This window comes from Haliotis rubra, unplaced genomic scaffold (assembly GCF_003918875.1).
Source record: "Haliotis rubra isolate DU_JTF1 unplaced genomic scaffold, ASM391887v1 Scf804, whole genome shotgun sequence".
Taxonomy (NCBI): domain Eukaryota; kingdom Metazoa; phylum Mollusca; class Gastropoda; order Lepetellida; family Haliotidae; genus Haliotis; species Haliotis rubra.
Window position 1 is genome coordinate 156646 of NW_025767529.1, and position 21450 is coordinate 178095.

Below are 21450 nucleotides of genomic sequence, written 5' to 3' on the forward strand. Positions count from 1 at the left end.
TTTCCAGACAAATCAATTAACCTTTTTTGTACAATTTCATAGCCAAAGCTCTTGACAAAGGAAAAGAAGTAAGAGCAGTCCTCTGCGATATAAGTAAAGCCTTTGATATGGTCTGGCATAGAGGAATTATAAATAAACTGAAATTTTATGGTATTCAAGGCGAAGTATTAAAATGGTTTCAAAGTTATTTAAAAAAATAGAGTACACGGGTAGCAACGGTTTTTAAGGGTAGTATATTATATAATATTATTATTAACGGGTATAAATCTGACAAGATAACTGTATCAGCTGGAGTACCTCAGGGCTCTGTCTTTGGACCAATTCTTTTTCTGATATACATCAATGATATTGTATGTAATATTGACAGTAACATTCGTCTCTTTGCGGATGACACTTCATTATATGCTATCATAGAAGATCTATCAGTTGCTGCTACCTAGCAGTCTTAACAATGACCTAGATAAAATGGGCCCGTGAGTGGCAGGTTATATTTCACCCAAATAAAACCGAAACTACTCAGTTCTCACGTAAAGCGAAACCGTCTCTAAAACCGAACCTATTCATGGACGGAACAATCATAAAAGAAGTCAAAAGTCAAAAACATTTAGGATTAACACTCCAAAGCGACTGTACATGGAATGATCACACTAATGATAATGTAGATAAAGTTCGCCCTCTGATCAGTTGTCTGAGGAGTATAAAATACCGGTTATCACGTAAACCGTTGGACATTATGTACAAGTCCTATATCGTGCCAATATTTGACTATTGTTCGCATATTTGGGATAACTGTACGTCTGAGCAATCGTGTACTTTAGAAAACTTACATCTTGATGCTCTGAGGACTATACGTGGTGCCGTTCATGGCACAAGTCATAACACACTTTACAATGAGACCAAATTTCAGTCCTTGCAAGATAGAAGGTACAGCCAAAAGTTGATTCTTTTCTTTAAGATGTACAATAGTCAATTCCAAAAATACCTTTGTGACCTGATCCCAAACTCCAAACTACAAGCTGTAATTTAAGAAATAACTCTGAGATACAAGGAATTTACAGTCGAGCTGCCTCTTATGCCAAATTCTTTTCACCCGACACAATATATTTATGGAATGCCCTTCCAAATTCCAAAGAGTCATGTAGTCTCACAGAATTTAGAGACCTAATTACAAAAATAGAAAATAAGATTTATTTTGACCTTAATTATGGCACTCGTTTTTGTCAAATCGTTCACTGCCGCCTCAGGCTCGGATGTAGCAACCTAAACGCCGATAAGTATAACACACATTTAATAGACAGCCCATGTTGTTCTTGTGGACATCAGAGTGAAAACGCCCTACACTATTTCCTCACTTGCGGTAACTATACTCAGATAAGATTTAATATGTATTTTTACACTACCGGTTGTAACCTGGATACCATTTTGAAGGGAAACAAATAATTTACTCCTTGTGTAAACCAGAAAATAGTTCAATCCGTCCACGATTATATCATCTAGAAACAACGCTTCAAATTTTCTCAGTTTCCAGAAATGCAAACTTACAGTAACGTATCGTTGTTAGTTTCAGAGACCTGAGACGGCCGGAAACCAACAGAGCTAGTTTCCAGAAATGCAAACTTACAGTAACGTATCGTTGTTAGTTTCCATTGCATAAAGCCACTGGAAACCATCTTTTATGGTTTTCATTAGTGAGAACTTGAATGAAACGATCGTAGAAAAATTAAAAATAAATTTGACTTTATATATCCAGAAAACATATAATCTGAAGCGTACACTAACCTACGTTAACCTGCCTATGCATTATATAGGTTTAAGTTTAGTGATCTCAGTGTTTCTGCACACCAGATTTCAAAAAAAAGATATTGTCACATAAAATAAAATCGATTTCAGGAAAAACGGAAACCTAATTGAAAGAATATGGAAACTTAAAGGTCACATGCAACCAAAAAATCAAACATAATTAAAACACAATTATCACTTATTCATGACATATAGTATACATTGCTGGTTATGAAAAAACATATAAACGAAATTATAAGTGTACAATCGCAAATCAAAAGTGTAATATTTTGTACTTGGGTTTACGTCCCTAGAAACGAAGCAGCCGCGATACCGAACCCAGTCAGAGCGGGTGGGTGTGCACTGAGGTGTAACGGCTGGTCCATTTGCCGATGCCCTCGATCACGGCTCATTGTGTGTGTATATTTAGAGATGTTGGGTTTTGTAAATACATGCTCATTTTTTGTGTATAACATTTTGCAATCAACAGACATCATAACATGTCATGTGTTCAAGTATAACACCTGCCTGTCTGTGTGATTACATAATGTGACAGAGACCGAACTCGGGCCATAAATTAATACATTTTGTTTATGGTGTATAGCCTGATAGGTGTTAAGTTCAAATTGCATGTGGTCAGTGATCGAAGTTGTGTATTGAATATTGTCATTAGCAGACGGGCAGGCAGACAAAATAGGTGTCAATAAAACAGACATTGAGTTTTGTCTGTGACAACGACATATCTATATCACAGTTAGAAATTCTGTCAATGCTAAATAATGGCATTGCTTTTGAGTATCGAACTGAGAAAGTGACTCGGTAAGAAGAACGTGTGGTGAAATAGACAAATGAAATTATATAAACAGTTAAAACAGTAATCTACTGTCATAACATATAAAAAGCTCGCGCCTGTGAAATATCAACAAAACATTAGAAAAATAGCTCACAGCAAAGCCTTCACCGAGTATTCACCCGACAATCCGCTTCCAAGCTGCGTGAACCTATTTCACTGCGCATGTGCTATGAGCGCAGCCCAGCTGTTGAAACCACTTCAATTCCCCCAAGCGCTCGGGAAAAATTAGTGAATCGTTTGAACTCCGATTTCGCGCGGTTTTTTTTCATCGCGTTATTTTTCAACTTTATAAGTTGAATTTGCATTTTTGATGATTTGTTTCGGTAAGTCCATACCGAAAGGTATCAGAATCTGCAAAGTTGTGTTTTACGTTGCATGTGACCTTTAAGATTCTACTCAGTCTCCTTTACGTTTTATTTGGTAAACTTACGCAAAATTATAAATTACTAAGAAATCAGTCTAAGTAACTTTGGCTTAGTATTATCCTTTACGCTGCTACATTGAGTCTAACAACCCCTAATAGAAGGTCGCGTCGGCTAACCTTTGAGCGACCTATGACCGTCCAGTGAAACGCGAGACGGCCGAACGGATTTAAAGGGGAATACGAACGAAAACAAAACTTTTGATATGTTGTAAAGGATATTTTAAAACTAACCTTCCGTGATTAAAATTGAGCAAATATATGTAAAATAGCAATAAAAACACAAAAAAACGTACTCGTATTTCCGCATATTACGGAAACACCCGACAGTTAATGAGCACATGTACCTGTTACTGATGGCTTCCTCTTTGATTTTACCTCAAAACTTAACAGTGTCCATGGATTTTGAAGCAGTAATAGATGTTCCTGATGTCATTTCTGAAATGGATGTTAGACCGTATGAATACGATCCGATTTTACATCTTGCAAGACAATCTTCCATTGAAGATGAAGAAGAAGAATCAAGCGAAACGGAGGCCTGCTTGAGGTCAAAATAAATTCAAAAATATACCACATCATTTAACAAGAATACTATTTGTCAGCAAAATGTAATACAGTTCCAACCAGCAAATCCACCCATATAAATATATGACCAGTCCCTAAGAATATTTTTTTGTGAATGAAATGTGATTGCAGTTCCTTTTGTGTCAAATGGGTGACTGTAGGGTGTCTGGGATGTAAAAACAAAATAATTATGCTTCACACGGGGGAAAATAAAAATTATCTCCTACAAAAATGACACTGGAATTATTTTGTTGAAAAAAATTAGGATCCTAGTTCTCATTGATATTGTATCAAGTCTCCATACAAGATTCCCAGAGATAATATTCGCGACACAGATAGGTTATTCCCCGAAAACTGGTGAATTATAGAATACTAGTCAGGACAACGTGTGTTTCCCCAGTGTTTGGTTATGGAAATAGTTATGGTACTCGGTCATAGCCTTAGAATGACATCTTATCAGCCAATGAGAATACAGAACAACTTTCACGGCACACACTACTGACAAATAGCGAGTCTGATGCCCACTGCACGTAATTGGACAAACGGAAAACTATGAAAGCAACAAGTACTTCATGATTTGCCGTTGTATTCGGCAATGTTTCAGGTAGACTGCAGCATTTAAGGCTCCAAACTGAAAAGAACGTTATAGCGAAACATTTTCAAGCTCATGTGATTTTGATAATATATATCTCATGGGTACCAGTTAAATTTATTGAAAATGATTAAATATATAATAATGTGTCCATTTATATAGCGCCAAACTCCACACTAGGTATGCTCATAGCGCTAACACATTATTACCCCGGATGACCCAAGCTGCCTGTTAGGCGCTAGAAAGTTATAGTCATAGTTTTTGTCAAGTTTGGTATTATGTTCTTCATGTAAAAGCTATTAGGAAGTACGCCTAATGTTTCTGATAAATGTTCCATAGTAAACTCATGACTATGTATATACGTTTATATGAAGAACCTAATATCAAAGTTGACAAAACTATGCATTTATGGCCTATATTTAATCAGTTTAAATATACTGGGGCATTTTGACCAGCCCTGGGGCAATTTGACTAAATTTGTTTTGGCAATTTGTAACCGGGGCAATTCGACTGGCAATCGGAGGACTTTAATCCATTTTTTTTTTAAAATACCACTGACACTAGGGAATGATGGAGTTGAGGAAATTTTGCCAAGGTAGACAGCTGCCCAGTCGTTGTGTCCGTAACGGTCGAGGGAGAAATCTAATGGAATTAAGTAAATAACTGAAACCAACTAAAAGTAGAGGATAACGGAAACCCAAATGGAACCTCTTAGGAATCTGGGTAACGGAAACTCACTGGAGCCTTACAGGAATCTGTGTAACGGAAACTCACTGGAGCCTTACAGGAATCTGAGTAACTGAAACTCACTGGAGCCTTACGGGAATCTGGGTTACGGAAACTCACTGGAGCCTTACGGGAATCTGGGTTACGGAAACTCACTGGAGCCTTACAGGAATCTGTGTAACTGAAACTCACTGGAGCCTTATAGGAATCTGTGTTACTGAAACTCACTGGAGCCTTACAGGAATCTGGGTAACGGAAACTCGCTGGAGCCTTACAGGAATCTGGGTAACTGAAACTCACTGGAGCCTTACAGAAATCTGTGTAACGGAAACTCACTGGAGCCTTACAGGAATCTGGGTGACGGAAACTCACTGGAGCCTTACAGGAATCTGTGTAACGGAAACTCACTGGAGCCTTACAGGAATCTGGGTGACGGAAACTCACTGGAGCCTTACGGGAATCTGTGTAACGGAAACTCACTGGAGTCTTACCGGATTCTGGGTAACTTTGTAAGTTTCCGTTTTCCGGAAACTTGAAGGAAATGTAGAGAAACGGTCCAGAAACCTAATTGAAACCTAAGTTTCCATTTACTTTCTTTTAGGTTTCCGGTGTTCAGAAACCAAGATATTTTACTGTGAAAAAGAGCCGGATTGGTAAACAAGCACAAGCTTATGTGAATACCGCTCTGGGGGTACATTAGAAGAGTAATCATGTCATGATGAATGTACAATGTGAATAATAAAAACATGTTACAAAAACGAAAAATAACGCCAATCATTGTTAAAAAATATATGTCATATGAACACATGATTTTGAATCAAATCTGCCTTTTAAATTGAGAAACGAGTGCACTGAAATTAAAGGTTCTATATTTATAATGGTAGACTTCCCGTAGCTTTTGATAGTAAGGTGTGTGTGTTTGACTTTATCAAAATGGGCCTGCAGATTTCATTCCGGACCTGTAGATTTTAAAGTCTGCAGGCGGCAGCAGGCCCTGACGGTCCAATGGCAATTTAAGAGGGCTTGTTCGATTATTGCGAAACTTGTTTGGGTTTCTGAAACGGGTTTCCCCAGTTATAAACGAGTGTCTAGTTTCGGCTACATGGTGTCAAAGTGAAACTAGTTTCTAGTTTTATAAACGAGCAGATGGTCACACCATCCGGTTTCAAAATAGATACCAGAAGAAATGTCTCAGCTACTGTATATGTGGAACAAATTGAATGACAGCATTGCCGAAGATAATATTTAATTTTTTTATCAGTGATTAACAAATAAAAAAAGAGTCAGATGCTTTTGGAGGTAAATATTTGCGTATATGTAATTATACTGTTACAAGTCATTATATATATTCAAGTTACATAAAATAGTCATTGTCAATAGACTGGGGTTTTAGATAATATTTTCCTAGTTCTCAGTTGATTTTTATCATTATTTTGGTCACAGGAACTGCTGCTCTATTTGGCCACCAAGATCAGCTGAACTTAGCGCTTTCGTTTCAGCCATCTTTGTTGTGAGAGAACGCGAAACCGAAACTGCGAAACCTGCCTCGGAGATGGTTTCGAATTTTCAGAAACCAGTGTTAGGTTCGACATAATCGAGTGCATGGTTTTCCCGAAACCCAAACCGGTTTAGCATAATCAAATAGGCCCTAAAATATTGCGAAAACTGTGTGTGAAATACTGAGCCTAACGACACGATCGGACACTGAGGTACTAACTGTGAGTTTAAACAACCTTTAGTGTCCTCAATTTGGAAGATGATATGGTTTAAACATATTTATTCATGAAGATATGAATGGATTGGCCAACAAGCTCCGAGGAGCCTATTTGAAGGCTGCTCCCATAAACAAATACATGTGCAAGTAAAAACAGAAACAGATGACACACTGTTACAAGTCTTATTTATCAGCAATCAAGATAAGGATAATGCATAAATATCGATTGATATCTATTGATCGGATTTTTACAAATCCAAGGGGCACCCAGTTAATTGTTGTTGACAAGAATGTCGTCTACTTACCCGCAGTCAGAGTGAGTGAGTGAGTTTAGCTTTACGCCGCACTCAACGATATTCCAGCTATATGGTGGCGGTCTGTAAATAATCGAGTCTTGACCAGACACTCCAGTGATCAACAGCATGAGCATCGATCTGCGCAATTGAGAACCGATGACATGTGTCAACCAAGTCAGCGAGTCTGACAACCCGATCCCGTTAGTCGCCTCTTACGACAAGCATGAGTTTCTGAAGATCAATATTCTAACCCGGACCTTCACGGGTACCCACAGTCAGATGTTCTGATATTCAATATTGACTCTTATTTGTGCACAGGTGCTCGCTACCACTATCGGAGGGATACGGAGCATCAACATATCTAGCTAACTATATTCACTGAAAGGACTTTTCTGTTTATCTGCCGAAAAAGCCACCATTTCAAACTGCTTTGTTTGTTCACATCATCAAATTGGAATTTGATCAGCTGCACGTTGCCTATCACACTGCACGTGGGTATCGTGATGTGTGTTGCTTGGTGGTGGACCGGTGTCGGATGAAGTTGTTACACACAGAATTATATGTTCAAATGACGTGGACTCGAACCCAGTACCATTATCACTTAAGGATTCAATAGATGAATTAATTACCCAATTTAAAATCGTTAAACAAAGTATCAATAGAAATCTGAATGACGTAGTTAATAAAGTAAAGAGGTAACATAACATAGATGAAAATTGGAATCACAAACGGCAGAGTTGAAATCCGAATTGACAAATATGCACCAGAGTATCGAAGTGGTGAACGCTGATACTGTCTCGCTCAATAAGATGTATTTGGTGCAGGACCAGGTGACAAAGTCGACGACGAGTTGGATAAACTAGAGGCTTTAAGTACGAGAGACAATGTTATACCCTGTGGCGTAGCCGAGAAACCTGGTGAAAGAAATATCCAGTGCCAGGATACTTTCTTCTCCATCCTAAATGAGCATGTACATGTTAAGACATGGTCACCCAGTGATATTATTCGTGCTCATCGCCTTGATACTGAAAGCTCGGATGCTAGTAGACCGAGACCCCTTACTGCTAAGTTCAGAGAATCAGATTGAAGCACTGAAAGCTAGCCCAGTGATGAAGGAAGGAGGGTATGGCATATCGAATGACCTCACTACAAGACAACGTCAGAAACTCCGTGACAGTAAGGAACAAGGCTTGTTGGGTACTTCAAGAATGACAGGCTTGTTACCGTGCCGCGTACAGATGGGAACAGATCCTCGCATACACCGACACGATAAGAGCCCCGATCATCAAGAACCACTAGCAACAACAACACGAACGGGAGATTGGAGCTATGGCCGGCCGGACTATTTTGAACGGGGACAAGAAAGCCATATCGCCGGTGTCAATTTTGCCGTGGAAGGTGTGTGGTGTTGCTGGTATACTGGACGATTAATCTTTGATCGAATACTTGAAAACATTTGATATTGTCTGTTCAGTAGAAACATTTACTACTGATTGCCTTGGGTTAGGTTGGTTGTCTGGCTACGATATTTACTATGCAAATGCAGTAAAATTATCATTGTCCGGTAGGTTATCTGGCGGCCTAGGTATATGTTTTTAAGGTGTCTTTGGGTTACATTCCATTTATTAAGTTCTCATGTTATTTTGTTGCAGTTCTAGTTCCGTCCGCCGTGATGCAGTCCTCCCAGTCCGGCCAAAATGTTGCCTTCATTCGCTCGCAATACTCCACAAGATTTGTGAACTTGTCTGAAAGAAACCCGAACGGCAGCATAGTAGTTAGACCCTTGCCTTTTTCTCAATATAAGTAACATAAAATACGAGTTTCTGTCGTAATGTTATACTTAACATTTGTCAAAGACAAACAAACATTCTAAAGGATATGCCAGATCGTTACTTCTCCCTAGAAATGAACCACTTAAATGCGTACATGTTTTGGTAATTCTGGAGAATACGGGGCACTATTAGTTATACTCGAAGGATGACAATGGTGTGCCAATATTACGCTTTGTTTGTTTATCAGTTAATGACGCACTCGGTAATATTCCAGTTATATGACGGCGGTCTGTTAATTTTCGAGTCACAAGACAAGCCAGTGATTGAGATCATGAGCATCGATCTACGCAGTTGGCATACGATGCCATGTTTCAACCAAGTCAGCGAGTCTGACCACACGATCCCGTTAGTCGCCTTTTACGACAAGCCTGTGTTGCTGAAGACCAATTCCAACCCAGATCCTCTCGGGCGCCGATGTCCCGTAAATATAAATCTATGGTAGATTGAAATGGAAACGCTTTTAGTCAGTATCATTTACTTCTATTCTATTTATTTGATTGTGATCACTGGCTGAAGGCCCAGTTTGACAAAGTGATCATACTGGTAGGTATATACTTTAACATACTGTATGACTGTGAGAAATGTCTCCCAGTCGTTTTTTGAAAGTTATAACCATGGCACTTTGGGAACCACGCACAACGTATCATGATAATCTCTGAACAGTTCAAATGTAACGATTCGACGCTCGTACTCGTTAGTTTATCTGTTCCGTGGTTTAACGGGAATGTACAAAGTCACTAATGGCCTCTCTAAGGAATGAAAGCAGAGATAGCCTAAGATGTCTCCTGACACTGAAGTTATCAAAGCAATGGAGAATGACTGCGTAACGATCGACAAATAATAATTAAATTGAATCAATTAAACTCTTACAGCAATTTTGGGGAATCACACCATTAAAATCGGTGGTATTAAACATTTATTAGCATGTCATTATCGAACGTGTGTTAACATAAGGGATTCCCCTAAAAATGTCCCACAATTCCCTGACACAAACAGGTACGCTTTCATTCGTGACCAACTCGTGTTTTTCCGGGACAAGCCGAATAGCGTCTCGTGGCCCCTAGAAGGATTTCATATTGGCGTAGGAACATCAGATCTACTTCAAACAGGAACGATAACTCCATTCATGTTTGATTCCAGTGGTATTTAATATCACCGAAGTACTCATACATTGCATTGCTGTTTTTGGTTTTGTATTTGAATCTCTCACTGTCAATCTCATGATCCATATAAAAACTTCACATTAGACAGCTACGTTCTTAGTTTTTTCAAAATGACGATGTATCCTTTTTATGATTTTTTCTACAATAATATAATACCATAAACGATTTAAGTAGTCGGGCTTATTTTTATCAAAGCACCGCAACCATTACGCGCGTTCGGATTGGTTTGTCGTATTTTCGCACATAACAAGCATCGAGACGGGGACGAGTCTTCTTGGAGGTTACGGAAAGGGGCGAGTGGTGACGAATTGAGTCTTCTTGGAGGTTACGGAAAGGGGCGAGTGGTGACGAATGGAGTCTTCTTGGAGGTTACGGAAAGGGGCGAGTGGTGACGAATAGAGTCTTCTTGGAGGTTACGGAAAGGGGTGAGTGGTGACGAATACGTAACAGGGGTGGTATGTAGCATAGTGGTTAAAGCGCGTTGGTTCGTCACGTCGAACAGCCGGGTTCGATTCACCACTTGGGTACAATGTTCCCTGTCGTTTTCGGAATATTGCTAAAAGCAGCGTAAAGCCATACTCACTCATTCACATTATAACCCCCTAAACTTACCAAAGGATGCAAGAATTCTTTTCTTAGCCGACCTCGTAGAGAATTATATGTACATAGGGAATATATCGAAACTAAAGTAAACGGAAAACAGAGAAATAACTTCTAATCCTAACGGTCAAGACACCCGTGAAGATCTGGATTAGAATTGATCTTCAGCAACCCATGCTTGTCGTAAGACCCGGCTAACGGGATCGGACACGTTGACTTGTTCGACACGTATGTCATCGTGTCCCAAATACGTAGATCGATGCCCATGATGCTGATCACATGATTGTCTGGTCCAGACTCGATCATTTAAGGACAGCCGCCTTATAGCTGGAATACTGCTGAGTGCAAACAAACAAACAAACAAACAAACAAACAAACAAACGTTGACGTTCTCATGGGTTGTCAACCTACGACCAAATGAATATAGGACTCTAAGGGCTGAACGACCAGACAGCACCACAGAGGTCTTTGTGGCAACGTATTTACCGTTCACGAGTTGTTCCCCTTTGCTTCCTGGACACTGCCAGCAAAACTGGCACAACAGTCCAAACAAAGCAGCATCTGTCTCACATGGTTGATCGCCGAAAAAGAATTTCTTTGTCCCTGTCAATATTAGAAAAGTTGTACAGATGAAAAGAGTTAAAATGTTTGACCACCGATGCTTAATAAACAAAGAAATTTGAGTACTGTTTTGTAGTACATGGATTGTCTTCCATGAGGGCGGAAGTTCGTTGGTTCGAGACCGGGAGGTAGGGTAGCTGAGTGGGTAAAGCGTACGCTATCACACTGAAGACTCGGGTTCGTGTCCCGAAATGGGAACAGTGTGCACAGCCCGTTTCCCGTTTTCCCCGCCGTGATATTTCTGGACTATTGCTGAAAACGGTGTAAGACCATACTCACTCACTCGTTGGCCCGATTCCCTGCTGCCAAAACAAGTAACAGATGACACTTGTTGTTGCCTTGCCTGGTATTAAGGAGATAAAACAAGAACTGGTCACCTGGGAGTCAATGCATGCCCGGTATCCATAGTAAACTCCAACGTTATTGCGCAGAGGGCAGCACAATAGAACCAGTCCAGACTAGTTCAACACGTAATTGCACATTGCTATAGAAGGGCAATAAACTTGAACGTCACATTAAACCTTATTTACAACCATCGCTATTGACGACATCTCTTACCAAGGTAGACCGATAATGATCTCAAATCTTCCTCCATAATGTGCAACACTTCCTCATGGGTGTGTCGGCCGATTCCGTGAGCTTTCGTATTACTCAGGTAAATTCTTGTTCCGATCCAGATTACCAGTTTGTTCAACTTGATGTGTTTCTTCACGTAGTCCAGGTTCTCAGCCCGGGACTGGCCCATACACCTGCAAAGATGCGTAATGGTCAAAACATTGCCGGGGTCAAAACATCAACTGTCTTTGGCACGTCATGGGTTATCACATAAGATGTATATTATGACGATAAATGCATCGTAGTAGTGACCTATGTCCTTTTTCATCTGCTAAATAAAGTGAGGGTATTTCAGCTTACAAAACTCATATGAACCGTACTCCGCGCATAGACATTTGCGAACCCTACCGTTGCCTGACACTAAAACCATACGGAGAGCAGATGGCAACAAGATTGACACACATGCTGTACGCTTTGACAAACCAGAAATGGAGGGACAATACGACACAGGAACAATATGACAGAGGGACAATACGTCACAGGGACAATATGACACAAGGACAATGTGACACAAGGACAATGCCAGAGGGACAATATGACACAGGGACAATATGACAGAGGCACAATATGACGGAGGGACAATACGACACAGGGACAATACGACACAGGGCCATATACGACACAGGGCCAATATGACACAAGGACAATATGCCAGAGGGCCAATATGCCACAATGACAATATGACAGAGGCACAATATGACGGATGGACAATACGACACAGGGACAATACGACACAGGGCCATATACGGCACAGGGACAATATGGCACAAGAACAATATGCCAGAGGGACAATATGTCACAGGGCCATATACGACACAGGGACAATATGGCACAAGGACAATATGACAGAGGGACACTACGACACAAGGACAATATGACATAAGGACAATACGACCCAAGGACAACACGGGACAGGGACAATACGACACAAGGACAATATGACAGAGGGGTAATTTGACTCAGGGACAATACGACACAATGACAATATGGCAGAGGGACAATATTACACAGAGGCAATATGAAACAGGGACAATATGGCACATAGACAATATGACACAGGGAAAATACTTCACAGGAACAATATGGCAGAGGGACAATACAAACAGGGACTGTACGACACAGGTACAGGTACATGGAATGTTGCCTTTGGACGAGCGCTTGACACTAAAATCATTCTACAAAGACTGATATGTAATGATTTACCACATATATCTTGGTACTTCCTCCGAGTTGTATGATAAGATTTAAAAGTGATGAGACTCAACAATATTACAGCTGTAAGACGGCATCATCAGCAGGGATATAATGGTCATGTTTTGATGTAATAAATATGGACATGTTGGGATGTGATAAATATGGACATGTTATGGTATGATAAATATGGACATGTTATGATGTGATAAATATGGACATGTTATGATGTGATAAATATGGACATGTTGGGATGTGATAAATATGGACATGTTATGATATGATAAATATGGACGTGAATGTTCATGATGTTGATCACTGGATTGTTTGGTGCAGGCGTGATTATATACAGATCGTCGCTATATAGCTGTAGGATGGGTTCTTTGTATTATCTGTGTGTGTTGTTTACCTCCTAACTCAGCTTTGTATGTATGTATGTATGTGTGTGTGTGTGTGTGTGTGTGTGTATATATATATATAGAAAGAAAGTGATGAGAATACCGAGCGTACAGTAGTACATATATAGGAAGTTCTGAAATAATCACACGGCACGGATCTTCTCCAACATGTTTCACTTTTATCTTCAGGGAGAAGTGATTACAGTTAACCCCCTGGATGCCACAGGGACCCTCAATTTCAAGTCCAATAAAAAGCAAAATATCCCACGCACACAAATAGTAAATACACTTCATCGTTTCGAATTCTGAGGGAAATTTCCTGTTTCTTGATCATCCACTATTATTTTAGACAAAGTTCAAGTGCTGAAAATGAACTTTCAAAATAGGCTTCATCGAAAATGTCGCCATTTTTGACACAGTACGAAATCGCGATTCACAGCGTTATTTGCTGTATGTTTTGAAATGTGAAAATCTGATAATTACTGAGAGTATTGAATTTCAAAAATAACATATTAATGAACACTGATATCACTTTTACATGAAATCGCTAATGAAAATTCTGAAACGTTGTCGATGAATCTAGAATCGGATGGGATGTTTTCGAAAATACACTTACACGAACGCCGTAGAGCGCTTTCCGCCATATTGGACAGTGTTTACAAAATCACGTATCGCGAAGGCCGGTATTGAGACGCCTATTACATCACGTATATTTCATATTCAGCTTCGAAAAATGCATCACCGAATTTCCCATACCTTTTAGAATCAAATTGCATTTGGTCTTTGTCACCAATACCAACTGTCCAGATAAAATGAGAGGAAACATATTGGGTGTGAAAACGAACGCTGTGCTCGAAAGACTGCGCTGGTTCGAAATGTAAACAAAGACAAATTCCGATTTTACACTGCGTAGCATTTTCTGAAATGTTCCAACATTCATCCGTCTATTCATTGCTTGCAATAGCTCAATACCTTTGGAATATACATGGAAAGAGTATCGTAGTAAGAAATATGAAATTATAAATAGATACAATGCAATGATTTGATAATTCATAAGAAATTGTCAAAGTTTCCGTGCAGCGTGACGCCATGACTGACGCAAAATCACGCAAGTGTAATTATCAGCATTTCTGGCTTCTTCTCTTACTTTCAGTGAAAACGATAAAAATATAACAATACACAGATAGTCAGAATCATTCTGATTACTTACATGTCATAGTTATGCACAAACGATCACTGAATCAATGGAAGGGTCCTCGCAAAGTCCTGTGTATCCTTGTCAGCAAAGCCGCCATTTTGTAAGAAATTGGTCATCGGTAGTGATGCCATAAGTCAACATTGGTGTACATATTAGACAATTTATTTGAGGTGAAGGTCGGTTGAACAAGAGTAAACACAATCGCCAAATCCTTCCGATTACACTGTCAGTATTATGATGCATACTTTTTCATGAAACTGACCTCAGTATCTACATTTAGCCTTGTCCAATATCATATCATACGTGCATATAGGTTTACGGTGTTTTATACTTTGAAAGTTTTTGATTGTTTGAATAATATTTACATAAGAAATTGACACATTTAGTGTAGTACATTATATTCTAAACCTTTACACAAGTGTTAGAAGATCAAACGTAGCCATAACTGCAATTACTTTAGTTCCTATGATGTACACTATTCAATGCATTTGAACTAATATTGCAGTTTCACATGAACAGGTTAATGAACGGCGATTTGATTAAACCTTATAAGTAAAACTGATAGTATTTAATGAAAATGATTTAGGTATGTTACGAAATGTATATGCACACATATTTAAAGGAATTGTCTTGTTCTTTGCACATTTTTGTGTCGTTTTATAGAGAAAACAATGATGTATATTGATTGGCCAGGTGCGCGTTTGTCGGAAACGTTTTATGATTCACTATCATTGTTTTCGATAATATAATCAATTCATATTCGATTTAAAAATATTGTGATGACATGATATCAAACTCTAACTATATTTATACGAAAATTGTTTAAAAATATATAAACCATGTCATGTCTTAATTTGGACAAATCTTACATCCATATTCCAATATATAGTACGTACTAGATCCATATATAAAAAGCTATCTTTTTTGCATCTTCCATTGCATACTTATGAAAAGAAATAGCTACATAATCATAAATAAAGAAAATTCTTATCCTAAACAAAATATTCGGGTGTTGTGAAATGTTATTTTTCATTTACGTTAAATTGATGCCAAACAGGTGCGCGTGTTGCTCATGATAAGATACACAGTCAAACTGTCTAATTGTTGATATATTCAGGACACTGTTTAAATGGAAAAACCAGTCATTTTATGTTTTGTCTAAAGAGAGTTAATTCTGACAAAAAGCCGAGACTTTCACACAATTAATGGAAATTAGGTGAGATATATACTAATCAGCATACCAATGTCGTCTTTTTCCGACGTCGCAAAATGCACAAAACAAGCAATGATGTCAACTAAAATGTTGTATTATTTTCAGAAATTTCATTACGTTTGAAGATATGGCTAGTACTCTGGTAATAACGATGCAAAATTAGTCAAAATACATCTACACAAACAGGACAATATGGGAATCTAAGAACTAACTTATATATCGGAGAAGGCCATCCAAATCGTTATGACGTGCTTTCACATGTAATACGTTGTCATCTTTTTTTATAAATTGTGAAACTACCAAAGCGTATCCTCTCATATTGAGGAACTTTGAATTGGAATAGTTTAGTTCACCGTAAACAAAAAATAACGAAAATATAGCGTCCATATCCACAACAAATTCTCTCCATGTGATCTGAGTTACATTGACCTAGTGTTACGGATAACAGAGTTATGCACCCTTATCATTATATGTGTATGACCTCTCTGTCGTCGTTTGACGTCATAGAAGAAAATCCATTTTTGACATTTATTGCGAGTCATTTTTAATGTTGAGCGCATAATGTTATGCATAAGCACATAAATCCAATTCATATACAATTATGTCGTTCAGATATCAGGCTGTATTTTCTTCGTTCACACTTTCCGTAAATATGCCAAAATAAAATTCGTAGCACAGTGCTTTTATCAGTGCGCGATAAAAAGCGGAGAAATTTACTGTTTTTTAACGCATAACAAAAATTTGGACAACATTTAGCAAGGTCTATTTCTCAAACCGCCGAGGTAGTTGCACTTATATCTATACTAACGGATAGAAAATTTAATATTCTACATTTCTGTGTAATTTTATAGCCTTACGTAGATACAGGACCACGCGAGCGCAATTCTCGCATGACGTTCAATTTTCAAAGCGTATGAAAATGTGCGCCTGAAAAAAAACTATATGGGTTACTTTGTATGTATGTATGTATGTGTGTGTGTGTGTGTGTGTGTGTGTGTGTGTGTGTGTGTGTGTGTGTGTGTGTGTGTGTGTGTGTGTGTGTGTGTGTGTGTGTGTGTGTGTGTGTGTGTGTGTGTGTGTGTGTGTGTGTGTGTGTGTGTGTGTGTGTGTGTGTGTGTGTGTGTGTGTGTGTGTGTGTGTGTGTGTGTGTGTGTGTGTGTGTGTGTGTGTGTGTGGTTTGTAAGTAAACAACAGTCCCTGTTATACAGGCCAATGGAAATGCGACCTAGATTAGAACATATATATATGCTTGTGTTGGAGACTACTGAATAAGAGCAAGCGACTATCCATTTTAGTCTGCCAAACTGCCCAAAAATATCTTTGATTAACCTCACTGACCTGATATTCTATTCTCGCCATTTGAAGAAAGGTCTCCAACTTGAGAGCAAATGGGGAGAAACTTGGCGCCCTTGGTCCTCTCGATATCTGGTACAGAATCACCTTTGGGGCAGAACTGGAAGACAAGCATGTCGACTCAAATTGGTAATTCTTGTAAATTTGGTTCAAGTCTTGTTGGCTTCACATGTTTTACCTGTTAAATTTCATTGACATCAAGCCAAACTCTTACAGTCATATATGTAGCACGATGATATCCCTTACAGTATTTCGTAGTTATGACATCCTGTCTGTGCATCAGCTTCAAACTAGGATCAGGGTCCTGATCCGTAAAGCGTTTGTATCGGTACGACCTGTCGTAACCGTATAGCTTATCATCGGCTTACGATGTCGTAACGCTAAGAGCGTTTTGTGGATCGGGACTCAGGATCTCAGCTTCAGGATCCCAAGGCCTCCCTACGCTAAACTAGAGCGTTACAATCATACTGCTTGTCTCAGTTAACACCGCCGCAGTATGTTTTAGTTGCAAAATGCGATTTTTACTGCTTTAATTCTTGGGATATCCCTTGTTTTTGTAATATCAAAGTAAAAGGAAAACACGTAGTTTGACAAAATTTCATAGCAATACGATTCCCAAATCACATATATACGAATAATCATATATGTCTTTAAAGACAGCAACATATATATGCCATTGCCCCAAAGTATTCCAGAGATTGAAACATGCAACAATAAATGCACTTTTCAACACATAAATCAACTTCGTCAATATATCTTATTTCCTAAATTTCTCCAACAATCTGTCTATATTTGATAACGGACAAGATTACTACATTGAAGAGCTGCCCTCTTGACGTAGTACATGAGAATATTTAGCTCATATGACGATGGGCATGTATACCATGATAACTGAGAAGATTACTACATTAAGTGAGTGAGTGAGTGAGTTAAGTTTTTAGCAGTATTCCAGCAATATCACAGCGGAGGACACCAGAAATGAGCTTCACACATTGTAACCATATGGGGAATGAACCCGGGTCATCGGCGTGACGAGCGAACGCTTTAACCACTATTCTACCCCACCGCCCCGACTACATTGAAGAGCTGTCCTATTGTGGGTATAAATTGTGGTCCCGAGTAGTTGAGGTGAGGTGAAATGGGGTTTAACGTCGTAATTGAGACTATTTCGCTCCAGGCGGAGGCTCTAAAACAGTACACCACGGAGGCGGTCGCGCGCATACAAACGTGCAAGGTACACACGCACACGTAGCTTTCTCGTGATATAAGTGCACACATCTTGACCCCTACCTTCAATCCCCATTACTAACTGTAAACGTACTTCAGTCTTGTTTTCATGCTCTTATCAGAGAAAACCTTGACATGAGGAATACAAAGTCCATCGTAACTGGGTCGCGTTACACCTGGAGACTCTGACATCATGCATATTTTAGGACTCATAGGCCAACTGTTTACAGGCTCGTCAGATGGCGCTCATACCTCACTACCTTGACACTCACTAGTGAGGTTTGTTGGTCTGTACCCTGACTTTGTCCTAACCAATACCCCACCTGGATAACGGCTGTCTGTTAAGTATCGAGTCTGGACAATGTAATTTAGCTACTGATCATTCATCCACGCTACTGGGATACGATGACATCCGTCAACCAAGTCAGCCATCCTGATCTCCAGATACATTTAGTTGCCTCTTATCTATCCATATGGGTTCATTAGTGCAGTACGTGTAAAATTATGTCTCTGTGGATGAGCATGTGGCACAATATAGACCTACCTCATTGTGGTGCAGGGCGTCTAGCGTGGTCCCTTTTATCAAGTGACGTCAGTTTTACACACTGTTGTAGTTGAATCAGAGTTAAGACATATCACTGAAGGGTACAAGACACTCATATCCGTTGTAACAGTGGCCACCTTTCATGTTACTGAAGTCTTGGGAGGTTTTTTGGTGTCACTTACATGTTATGGAAGTCAAGGGAGGTTGTTTGGTGTAACCTGTATGTTACGAAAGTCAAGGAAGGTTGTTGGGGGTAACCTGCATGTAACGGAAGTCAAGGGAGGTCGTTGGGTGTAACCTGCATGTTAAGGAAGTGAAGGGAGGTTGTTGGGTGTAACGTGCATGTTACGGAAGTCAAGGGAGGTTATTGGGTGTAACTTGCATGTTACGGAAGTCAAGGGAGGTTGTTTGGTGTAACCTGTATGTTACGAAAGTCAAGGAAGGTTGTTGGGGGTAACCTGCATGTAACGGAAGTCAAGGGAGGTCGTTGGGTGTAACCTGCATGTTAAGGATGTGAAGGGAGGTTGTTGGGTGTAACGTGCATGTTACGGAAGTCAAGGGAGGTTATTGGGTGTAACTTGCGTGTTACGGAAGTCAAGGGAGGTTGTTGGGTGTAACCTGTACGTTATGGAAGTCAAGGGAGTGTTGTTGGGTGTAACCTGCAGGTTACGAAAGTCAAGGGAGGTTGTTGGGTGTAACCTGCATGTTACGGAAGTCAAACGAGGTTGTTGGGTGTAATGTGTATGTTACGGAATTCAAGGGAGGTTATTGGGTGTAACTTGCATGTAACGAAAGTCAAGGGAGGTTGTTGGGGGTAACGTGTATGTTGTGGAAGTCAAGGGAGGTTGTTGGGTGTAACGTGTATGATACGGAAGTCAAGGGAGGTTGTTGGGTGTGACTTGCATGTAACCGAAGTCTAGGGAGGTTGTTTGGTGTGACTTGCATGTAACCGAAGTCTAGGGAGGTTGTTGGGTGTAATGTATACGTTACGGAAGTGAAGGGAAGTTGTTGGGTGTAACCTGCATGTTACGGAAGTCAAAGGAGGTTGTTGGGTGTAACCTGTATGTTACGGAAGTCAAGGGAGGTTGTTGGGTGTAATTTGCAAGTTACCGAAGTCTGGGGAGGTTGTTGGGTGTGACTTGCATGTTACGGAAGTCAAGGGAGGTTGTTGGGTGTAACGTGTATGTTACGGAATTCAAGGGAGGTTGTTGGGTGTGACTTGCATGTTACGGAATTCAAGGGAGGTTGTTGGGTGTAACGTGTATGTTACGGAAGTCAAGGGAGGTTGTTGGGTGTAACCTGTATGTTACGGAAGTCAAGGGAGGTTGTTGGTCGTGACTTGCATGTTACGGAAGTCAAGGGAGGTTGTTGGGTGTAACGTGTATGTTACGGAAGTCAAGGGAGGTTGTTGGGTGTGACTTGCATGTTACCGAAGTCTAGGGAGGTTGTTCGGTGTAACGTGTATGTTACGGAAGTCAAGGGAGGTTGTTGGGTGTGATTTGCATGTAACTGAAGTCAATTGAGGTTGTTGGGTGTAACCTGTATGTTACGGAAGTCAAGGGAGGTTGTTGGGTGTAACCTGTATGTTACCGAAGTCAAGGGAGGTTGTTGGGTGTAACCTGCATGTTACCAAAGTCTATGGAGGTTGTTGGGTGTAACCTGTATGTTACCGAAGTCAAGGGTGGTTGTTGGGTGTAACCTGTATGTTACTGAAGTCTAGGGAAGTTGTTGGGTGTAACCTGTATGTTACGGAAGTCAAGGGTGGTTGTTGGGTGTAACCTGTATGTTACTGAAGTCTAGGGAAGTTGTTGGGTGTAACCTGTATGTTACGGAAGTCAAAGGTGGTTGTTGGGTGTAACCTGTGTGTTATCGAAGTCTAGGGTGTTTGTTGGGTGTAACCTGTATGTTACTGAAGTCTAGGGAGGTTGTTGGGTGTAACCTGTATGTTACCGAAGTCGAAGGGTGGTTGTTGGGTGTAACCTGTATGTTACTGAAGTCTAGGGAGGTTGTTGGGTGTAACCTCTATGTTACCGAAGTCAAGGGTGGTTGTTGGGTGTAACCTGTATGTTACTGAAGTCTAGGGAAGTTGTTGGGTGTAACCTGTATGTTACGGAAGTCAAGGGTGGTTGTTGGGTGTAACCTGTGTGTTATCGAAGTCTAGGGTGGTTGTTGGGTGTAACCTGTATGTTATCGAAGTCTAGGGAGGTTGTTGGGTGTAACGTGTATGTTACCGAAGTCTAGGGAGGTTGTTGGGTGTGACTCGCATGTTACGGAAGTCTAGGGAGGTTGTTGGGTGTGACTTGCATGTTACCGAAGTCTAGGGAGGTTGTTGGGTGTAACGTGTATGTTACCGAAGTCTAGGGAGGTTGTTGGGTGTAACGTGTATGTTACCGAAGTCTAGGGAGGTTGTTGGGTGTAACCTGCATGTTACGGAAGTCAAGGGAGGTTGTTAGGTGTGACTTGCAAGCCACGGAAGTCAATGGATGTTGTTGGGTGTATCCTGCATGTTACGGAAGTCAAGGGAGGTTGTTGGGTGTAACCTGCATGTTA

General features: G+C 40.1%; 1 protein-coding gene and 1 long non-coding RNA gene across 3 annotated transcripts in view; both read right to left on the reverse strand.

Annotated features, from left to right (window-relative positions):
- LOC124261694 (failed axon connections homolog) overlaps positions 1-11947 on the reverse strand; it is a 39503-nt gene extending 27556 nt beyond the window's left edge. Inside the window, exons 1-3 of one of the 2 annotated variants that reach the window (XM_046696048.1) lie at positions 11720-11947; positions 11027-11143; positions 7095-8690 (exon numbers count right to left, since the gene is read on the reverse strand). In XM_046696048.1, coding sequence (XP_046552004.1) covers positions 8584-8690; positions 11027-11143; positions 11720-11906 — 411 coding nt within the window. In that variant the 5' untranslated portion in view covers positions 11907-11947 and the 3' untranslated portion in view covers positions 7095-8583. Of the gene's footprint in view, positions 1-7094; positions 8691-11026; positions 11144-11719 lie in introns of those variants that run through there. The other variant, XM_046696049.1, reaches the window with a different exon arrangement.
- Positions 11948-12921: 974 nt separating this feature from the next.
- On the reverse strand, positions 12922-19002 carry LOC124261702. The gene is made up of 3 exons (XR_006894402.1): positions 18901-19002; positions 17115-17229; positions 12922-12951 (listed from the first exon to the last, which is right to left on the reverse strand). It is a non-coding gene; the product is annotated as an uncharacterized LOC124261702 (long non-coding RNA).
- Positions 19003-21450: the final 2448 nt, after the last annotated feature.